The sequence below is a fragment of the Oncorhynchus clarkii genome, chromosome 28 (assembly GCF_045791955.1).
Source record: "Oncorhynchus clarkii lewisi isolate Uvic-CL-2024 chromosome 28, UVic_Ocla_1.0, whole genome shotgun sequence".
NCBI classification, from domain to species: domain Eukaryota; kingdom Metazoa; phylum Chordata; class Actinopteri; order Salmoniformes; family Salmonidae; genus Oncorhynchus; species Oncorhynchus clarkii.
Window position 1 is genome coordinate 45,461,735 of NC_092174.1, and position 10,000 is coordinate 45,471,734.

The following is a 10,000-nucleotide window of genomic DNA, read 5'->3' on the forward strand; positions in this document are numbered from 1 at the left end:
TAACAGTGTAATGGTAGTTTAGTTACGACCTGTTTATAACAGCATTATAACAGTGTAATGGTAGTTTAGTTACGACCTGTTTATAACAGCATTATAACAGTGTAATGGTAGTTTAGTTACGACCTGTTTATAACAGCATTATAACAGTGTAATGGTAGTTTAGTTACGACCTGTTTATAACAGCATTATAACAGTGTAATGAAGTGTTAAGAACTCAGAGGGTTACGACAGGGTTATGACATGGTTATAACAGGGTTACGACATGGTTACGACAGGGTTACGACAGGGTTACGACGGGGTTATGATGGGGTTACGACATGGTTTTGAACAGGGCCATGAAGGTTAATAACACATGTATAACTAATCAAATGTTATAGATGGAGCTACGTACAGATTACACAGCAATGTTTACATTTATTATCACGTAATAAGGAGGGTTAAAGGTGGGGTGGTTCAGAGTTGCCAGGTTACATGGGTGGCCCTCTGTAGCTCAGTTGGTAGAGCATGGCTCTTGCAACACCACTATAGTGGGTTTGATTCCCGGGACCCCCCACCCCCCCCGACCCCCCCCCCCCCCCTCCAAAAGAAAAAAACAACAACAAAGATAAAAGTATCTGCCAAATGAGGAAGCAATTATCTTGAAAATATAACTGTTCGTTTCTCTAGCTTGATGTTAACATCAGTAGTTTAGTTGAGTAGAGAGGTTACAGGAACTAATGAACGGCTCAGGGATCGACAGTAATACTCTGAGGCGTTATAACAGGAACTAATGAACGGCTCAGGGATCGACAGTAATACTCTGAGGCGTTATAACAGGAACTAATGAACGGCTCAGGGATCGACAGTAATACTCAGAGGCGTTATAACAGGAACTAATGAACGGCTCAGGAATGGACAGTAATACTCTGAGGCGTTATAACAGGAACTAATGAATGGCTCAGGAATCGACAGTAGAGAGATACTGACAGGATGAGAAAGTCTTGTCAGGTCTGTCTCATATATTTTTAGAGGGAATCTTAAAAGGGAGACAACTGTTTCACAGTATCTGACTTGTGGGAGTGTGTGTGTGTGTGTGTGTGTGTGTGTGTGTGTGTGTGTGTGTGTGTGTGTGTGTGTGTGTGTGTGTGTGTGTGTGTGTGTGTGTGTGTGTGAGTGTGTGTGTGTGTGTGTGTGTGTGTGTGTGTGTGTGTGTGTGTGTGTGTGTGTGCGTTAGTGAGTGTGTGCATGCTCGTGCGTATGTGTGTGTGCGAGGTTGTGTGTGTGTTTACAGTCCCACTGGGAGAAGGAAACAGACATAGATGGGGTGTATCTATCTAGGGCTGTTCTTTCAGAGACTCCCTTTTGACAGAAGAAACCCTCTGTCATTTCATTTCATTTGAAGAAGTAAAATGATCCCTGTCAGTTTGAGAGGACCATGTCTCTCTCTCTCTCTCTCTCAGGCACACAGGCAGACAGACAGACAGATAGATAGACCGACGGACAGGCAGATAGACAGACAGACGGACAGGCAGAGAGACAGACAGGCAGAGAGACAGACAGGGAGACAGATAGATAGACAGACAGACAGACAGACAGGCAGAGAGACAGACAAGCAGAGAGACAGACAAGCAGAGAGACAGACGGACAGACAGACAGACAGACAGACAGACAGAGACAGACAGACAGACAGACAGACAGACAGACAGACAAGCAGAGAGACAGACAAGCAGAGAGACAGACGGACAGACAGACAGACAGACAGACGTACAGACAGACAGATTCTAAGAACATATGAAGGCAGAAGATGATTGGAGAGATTGAATTGGTGGAGATTTCCCTCGGGGAGATCGGTTCAGTGCTCGACCAGTTTGTTTGTATATTTGGATGGATGTGAGAAGGGAAAGTGTTCTTCATTTTTCCCACTCAGTCTCTTCTCATCAAAATACATTCATGGGTATCTGAGTATAATTTCTTTGGGTGTGTGGCACATTGTGAAGGTTTCAGACCTACCTCTCTTTTTGCTGCTTTTCCACAGGCAGCCCAATTCTTCTATTCTGTCATGTTTGGCCATAATCCGACAAAATATCAGAATTGGGGTGGTGCCTGTGTAAACGCAGCATTAGTGTCTGTGATGTTAGTTCTAGTCGTATCCTCTCAGAGTACTAGTATCTGTAACGAAGCTTTGTGTCTCTCTTATGCATTGTATGTTCCTGCCCCCCTCAGTACCGGGAGCTATCCCTCTGGACTCCATCCAGGGCAGTGCTTATGAAGAGAAGATGATCCTGAAATGGAGAGAACCAGCCCAGACCTACGGAATCATCACTCAGTACGAGGTAATTCGTGAATTTATTGATTGATTGAATGAATGATCGATTGATCGAATTTAGTCAATTATCAAACAGTTTTTATTTTTTTTTTCCATTTCTGTCTCTTCTGAATCCTTTTAGAGAACCACTGAAGCAATACATCTCCTTATTCCTGTTGAACAACCTCAAATGGACAAAACAAATCTGAAAATATCACACATCCCAGACCATGTACTTTTCCAGGCTACTAAACTACAGGCTATGTGTCCATGTAATGGTTGTTTATACCCATGCCAGCTAACCAAGCCCCTGAACTATATTTAATGTTGAATATTAGGTAGGTTTTCTACCTTACCCCCCCCCCCCCCCCAAAAAAAAAAATTGAGGAGAATTAGGCATTGGTCTGAAGCCGAAAAATAACGGAAATTCACATGAGCACCACAATGCCTACTCCACCCATGCTCTACCAAGGTTTTACAGCACCACAATGCCTACTCCACCCATGCTCTACCAAGGTTTTCCAGCACACAGCTTTGACCTACAACAGAAGCTACTGCATGTTGGTCTATTGCATTTCAAGCAATGTGTGTGCAGGTTACTTAGGATTCAAACCTCCCAAACTATCTTTTCAAGCTTTTCTTAAAAATTATATTAAAGCAAGCGTTTTTCTGAATTGGCCTATCTCCTGTGTACCACCACTACCATGTCACAACACAACTGATCGGCTCAAGCACAGTAAATTCCACAAATTAACTTTTGACAAGGCACACCTGTTAATTGAAACGCATTCCAGGTGACTACCTCATGAAGCTGGTTGAGAGAATACCAAGAGTGTGCAAAGCTGTCATCAAGGCAGAGGGTGGCTACCTTGATAAATGTAAAATATTAAATATATTTGGATTTGTTTAACACTTTTATGGTTACTACATGACTCCATATTATATTGTTATTTCATAGTTTTGATGTCTTCACTATTATTATATAATGTAGACAATAGTTAAAAATAAAGAAAAATACCTTGAATGACTAGGTGTATCCAAACTTTTGATTGGTACTGTCTATATATACCGTATATATATATTATAACACCTATTCAGCATCGTTCAAACCCTCTTAAGCCTTAGCCCCACCCATCTCTTTAAGGATTCACATGTGAGGCCATGTGCTAAAAAGAGTGAGTAAGGTAGTGTAGTAAACAACCAAAGATTTCAAGACTAAAAGTGGTGAAAGTAGAAGCCTAGAATAAGGAAAAACTCTGTGTAAAAATACACTTTATCTAGTCCTTGGCCTATATTCTCATCTGACTTTGAAAGTGTCCAGATACAAATACATTTTTTTAATTATTAGATGATTCTTATCCAGACACACTTGTGTAAATTTATGGGTCATGTGAAAGAAATGCTATAACCGCCCCCCCCCCCCCCCCCCAGCCACATCTAGCTAAGTGGACTACTGTCTAGACATGTTCATGAAATACAATAGATGACCCTAGTCAACCCCAGACACACCTAGCTAAGTGGATGGGTCACTACTGTCTAGACATGTTCATGAAATACAATAGATGACCCTAGTCAACCCCAGACACACCTAGCTAAGTGGATGGGTCACTACTGTCTAGACATGTTCATGAAATACAATAGATGACCCTAGTCAACCCCAGACACACCTAGCTAAGTGGATGGGTCACCACTGTCTAGACATGTTCACCTAGCTAACTTGATGGGTCACTACTGTCTAGACATGTTCACCTAGCTAACTTGATGGGTCACTACTGTCTAGACATGTTCACCTAGCTAACTTGATGGGTCACTACTGTCTAGACATGTTCACCTAGCTAACTTGATGGGTCACTACTGTCTAGACATGTTCACCTAGCTAACTTGATGGGTCACTACTGTCTAGACATGTTCATCTAGCTAACTTGATGGGTCACTACTGTCTAGACATGTTCACCTAGCTAACTTGATGGGTCACTACTGTCTAGACATGTTCACCTAGCTAACTTGATGGGTCACTACTGTCTAGACATGTTCACCTAGCTAACTTGATGGGTCACTACTGTCTAGACATGTTCACCTAGCTAACTTGATGGGTCACTACTGTCTAGACATGTTCACCTAGCTAACTTGATGGGTCACTACTGTCTAGACATGTTCACCTAGCTAACTTGATGGGTCACTACTGTCTAGACATGTTCACCTAGCTAACTTGATGGGTCATGTGATCATCTGGCGAAGTCTTTCGTTTAGACATGCTTTTATTTATTGTAATTTGTTTATTTACCTGTATTCAACTGTTTTTTATTTTATTTTTTATTTAACCAGGCAAGCCAGTTAAGAACAACTTCTTATTTACAATGACGGCCTACCAAAAGGCAAAAGACCTCCTGCGGGGAGTGGGGCTGGTTTTGAAAAAAAATAAAAATTGAAAAGTGAATGACTAAAGTTATATACATGGGATGCTTTAGTGAATTTCAGAATGTCTGGAATAGAAAAGGCAGAAATAAAACAATTCAATAAAAAGTAAATATAGGACAATACACACATCACGACAAGAGAGACAACACAACACTACATAAATATAGGACAATACACACATCACGATAAGAGAGACAACACAACACTACATAAATATAGGACAATACACACATCACGATAAGAGAGACAACACAACACTACATAAATATAGGACAAAACACACATCACGACAAGAGAGACAACACAACACTACATAAATATAGGACAATACATCACGATAAGAGAGACAACACAACACTACATAAATATAGGACAAAACACACATCACGATAAGAGAGACAACACAACCCTACATAAATATAGGACAAAACACACATCACGATAAGAGAGACAACACAACACTACATAAAGAGAGACCTAAGACAACAACATAGCATGGCAGCAACATCTGCCAACACAGCATGGTAGCAGCACAACATGGTAGCAACACAATATGGCAGCAGCACAACATGGTAGCAGAACAAAACATGGTACAAACATAATTTGGCACAGACAACAGCACAAAGAGCAAGAAGGTAGAGACAACAATACATCACACAAAGCAGCCACAACTGTCAGAAAGAGTGTCCATGATTGAGTCTTTGAATGAAGAGATGAAGGTAAAACTGTCCAGTTTGAGTATTTGTTGCAGCTCGTTCCAGTCGCTAGCTGCAGTGAACTGAAAAGAGGAGCGACCCAGGGATGTGTGCTTTGGGGACCTTTAACAGAATGTGACTGGCAGAACGGGTGTTGTATGTTTAGGATAAGGGCTGAAGTAAATATCTCAGATAGGGGAGAGTGAGGCCTAAGAGGGTTTTATAAATAAGCATCAACCGGTCGGTCTTGCGACGGGAATACAGAGATGATGTCCCGAACGTCGTCAGGGAAATGGCCAAGGTGCAGCATTGTGAGCATACATTTTCCTTTAATGTTATGAATGTCCCCAACAAAACAAGAAACAACAAAAACAAACTTGACGCTGACTAGGACTAAACAGGCCGCTAACACAGACAACTACCCACAACTAAGATGGCAAAACAGGCTGCCTAAGTATGATTCCCAATCAGAGACAACGATAGACAGCTGTCCCTGATTGAGAACCATACCCAGCCAAAACATAGAAACAGAAAACATAGAAATAAAGAAACTAGAATGCCCACCCTAGTCACACCCTGGCCTAACCAAAATAGAGAATAAAGGCCTCTCTATGGCCAGGGCGTGACAAATTACCAGTTGACCAGTTGACCAGATGACAACATGACCCTTGTTTTTACAGAGGGTGCAGTGATGTGTCCTATAAGGAGCATTGGTGGCAAATCTGATGGCCGAATGGTAAAGAACATCTAACCCCTTGAGAGCACCCTTACGTGCCGATCTATAGATTACGTCTCCATAATCTAGCATGTCATCTGAATCAGGGTTATTTTAGCAGCTCGGGTGAAAGAGGAGTGATTACGAAAGAGGAAACCCAGCATATATTTAACTTTAACCTGCAGCTTTGATATGTGCTGAGAGAAGGACAGTGTACCGTCTAGCCATACTCCCAAGTACTTGATTGAGGTGACTACCTCAAGCTCTAAACCCTCAGAGGTAGTAATCACACCTGTGGGCAGAGGGGAATTCTTCTTACCAAACCACATGACCTTTGTTTTGGAGGTGTTCAGAAAAAGGTTACGGGCAGAGAAAGCTTGTTGGACACTAAGAAAGCTTTGTTTTAGAGTGTTTAAAACCTCTTGCAGCTCCCCCCTACTTTGTGCAATTTCCTCCTGAAGACATACCCAAATCTAACAGCCTGTAGCTCAGGCACAGAACCAAGGATATGCATATTCTTGGTACAATTTGAAGGAAAACACTCTGAAGTTTGTGTAAATGTGAATTGAATGTAGGAGAATAACACACAATAGATCTGGTTTAGATAAAACAATGAAAAAAACATGTGTTTTTCTTTTTCTTTTTTGTATCCTCATCTTTAAAATGAACAAGATAAAACAAACATTCAGATAGGATGATGGGGGCAATTTCAGTGAACAATATAAGAGGGCAACAGTACTTGTGCAAAGTTTCAGAATGATAACTTCCAAAATGAGTGTGCTACATGACATTTATCATGAAGTCACCCAGGTGTCCCACACAAGTAGCCCAAATGTACCCAAGTGGCCAAATTGGTGAAGGTATACATTTTGAAACAAATAACTATATACAAAATACCAAAATGGTATTCTAACACACCCCCCCCCCCAAAAAAAAATGGAAAAAAAATGGGGAAAAAAATGGCAAAAAAATAATAATTATTGATAAAAAAAGATTGTAAAAATATATATACATTTACAAAATAACATGGGTAACTATTTACACACTTTCAATATTTGGAAGACCCTCAGTCCTCTATCAAATCAAATCTATTTATATAGCCCCATCCTAAAACTCCAAACAGCAAGCAATGCAGGTGTAGAAGCACACACAATAGATCTGGTTTAGATAAAACAATGAACATTTTTTTTGTATCATTTCAGTGAAATTGTAAATTGAGAAGTGCATGGGGCCTAGGATTGAGCCTTGGGGTACTCCCTTGGTGAAAGGCAGTGGCTGAGACAGCAGATGTCCTGACTTAAGACACTGCACTCTTTGAGAGAGGTAGTTAGCAAACCAGGCCAAAGACTCCTCAGAGACACCGATACTCCTTAGCCGGCCCACAAGAATTGAATGGTCTACCGTATCAAAAGCTTTGGCCAAGTCAATAAAAATAGCAACACAATATTGCTTAGATTCAAGGGCAATAGTGAAATCACTGAGGACCTTTAAGGTTGCAGTGACACATCCATAACCCGAGTGGACACCAGATTGCATACCAGAGAGAATACTACAGACATCAAGAAAGCCAGTCAGTTGATTATTGACACGTTTTTCCAACACGGTTGATAAACAGGGCAAAATAGAAATAGGCCTATAACAGGATCAGCTTGATCGCCCCCTTTAAATAAAGGACAAACTGAGGCTGCCTTCCAAGTAATGTGAACCTCCCCAGAGAGGAGAGACAGGTTATTAAAGGTCACAGATAGGCAATGGCGATGATAGGGGCAGCAACCTTAAAGAAGAAAGTGTCTAAACCCTCTGACCCAGATGTTTTTTTGGGGTCAAGTTTAAGGAGCTCCTTTAGCACCTCGGGCTCAGTGACTGCCTGCAGGGAGAAACTTTGTAGCGGGGCAGGGGAAAAATAGGGAGAAGCATCGAGGATAGTCATTTTAGAAGGTGTGGGAGATGAGGAAATGTTGGACGGGCAAGGAGGCGTGGCTGAGTTAAATAGGAATCCTGACTTAATGAAGTGGTGATTAAAGAGCGCAGCCATGTGCTTATTGTCAGTAACAACCACATCATCAACATTAAGGGACATGTGCTCCTTGTCAGTAACAACCACATCATCAACATGAAGGGACATGTGCTCCTTGTCAGTAACAACCACATCATCAACATGAAGGGACATGGGCTTTATTCTCCAGGTCTTTAACCGTTTTCCAGAACTTCTTGGACTTAGACCCATAGAGAGAGAACTGCTCCTTAAAGTAACTACCTTTGGTCTTCTGGGTAGCCTGAGTGCACTTATTTCTCATGTGCCTGAACAAGAGCCAGTCAGCCTGAGTATGCGTGTGCCGAGCCATTCGCCAAATGCAATTCTTGAGGTGGAGTAAATCTGCAAGATCACGGTCGAACCGGGGGCTGAACCTGTTTTTTTAATTCTCATTTTCATTATGGGGGCGTGTTTGTTAACAATACCACTGAAATTATCAAAAAAGAAGGTCCAAGCGTCTTCGACAGGCTGATTCTATGCCATTTTACAGAGGCCGGGTCATGAAGGAACTCTTGATCTTTAAAATATTTTAGCGAGTTTCTTTGACAAATCAGGGCGGGTCATTTCACTGAGCAGCCATTACGAACACAGGCTGTAAAACAGTGATCACTAAGGTCATTACAGATAACGCCAGGCTAATACCTATCAGGATTATTTGTGAGGATAACATCGAGGAGAGTAGCCTTTTCTGGGTGTTTGGAGTCATACCTTGTGGGATTGGTAATAATCTGAGAAAGATTTAGGGAGTCTCATTGCTTTAGGACTTGGTCAGGTGGTTTAAGCATATCCCAGTTTCGGTCACCTAGCAGGACAAATTCAGACTTAGTGTAAGGGGCCAGGAGAGAGCTTAGGGCAGGTAGGGTACAGGCTGATGGAGGACGATAGCACCCAGCAACAGTCAACGAAGAGATATTTGAAAGTGTAATGCTTAAAACCATTAAATCAAATTGTTTGTGGACAGACTTTGTGGAGACAACCGAGCACTGAAGGTGATCCTTGGTAAAGATTGACACTCCACCACCTTTGGAAGATCTGTCATGCCAAAACAGTTTATAACCAGAAAGGTTAACATCAGCATTCAAAACACTCTTCCTTAACCACATCTCAGTAATGACCAACACATCTGGATTGGAGCTGTAAACCCACACTTTCAATTGATACATTTTAGCTAATACGCTTCTAGTGTTATAACATGCAGAAAACCCAGGCTTTTACAAGAGCAGAAATCAGTGAAACAGATATCAGACCACAAGTCAGAATTGGGGCTAGCAACAGTAGATGGGCCAGGGTGTACATACACATTTCCAGATATCATCAGCAGTAATACAAACAGGGCACGGCAGAGGACAGGTAGAGCTCTGCAGTGTTGATTTATGACATTTGAATGTGCTTTAGATGGCAACAAGATCATATTGTACAGCAATTTCATCAGGTAACATGAATACAAAGCCGGCGAGAGGTGGTTAAAATAGGATGGGAGGCCAAGAGTCTGTGTAACCAATAGAGAGTCAGAGTCCCTAGTGTGGGAACAAACAGTCTGTCCCACGATTGGGTAAACACGAAAGTTCATAGTTAACAAAGCATGCAGGAGTCATGAGGCAAGTAGCAAAATAGTTAAAAATGCACAATAAAAAAATATATTGATTTGGGGCTAGCCATTGCAAGTTCAGAGTTACTAGCCCCAACAGTGTGTGTGTGCTGGAGGGGAGCGAAAGCTCGGGAGAGAGGGGGGAGTGTGGTGGGGGTACCTGTACTAGACAGGTGGAGACAGACCAGGGAGAGAGAGAGGGGGGAGTGTGGTCGGGGGTCCCTATACCAGACAGGTGGAGACAGACCAGGGAGAGAGAGGGGGG

General features: G+C 42.0%; 1 protein-coding gene across 1 annotated transcript in view; it reads left to right on the plus strand.

The window, feature by feature from the left end:
- The window catches only part of LOC139386493 (receptor-type tyrosine-protein phosphatase mu-like), a 474,202-nt gene that overhangs the window by 247,467 nt on the left and 216,735 nt on the right, over nucleotides 1–10,000 (plus strand). Inside the window, exon 10 of the mRNA XM_071132061.1 lies at nucleotides 2,203–2,312. Coding sequence (XP_070988162.1) covers nucleotides 2,203–2,312 — 110 coding nt within the window. The remainder of the gene's footprint in view (nucleotides 1–2,202; nucleotides 2,313–10,000) is intronic.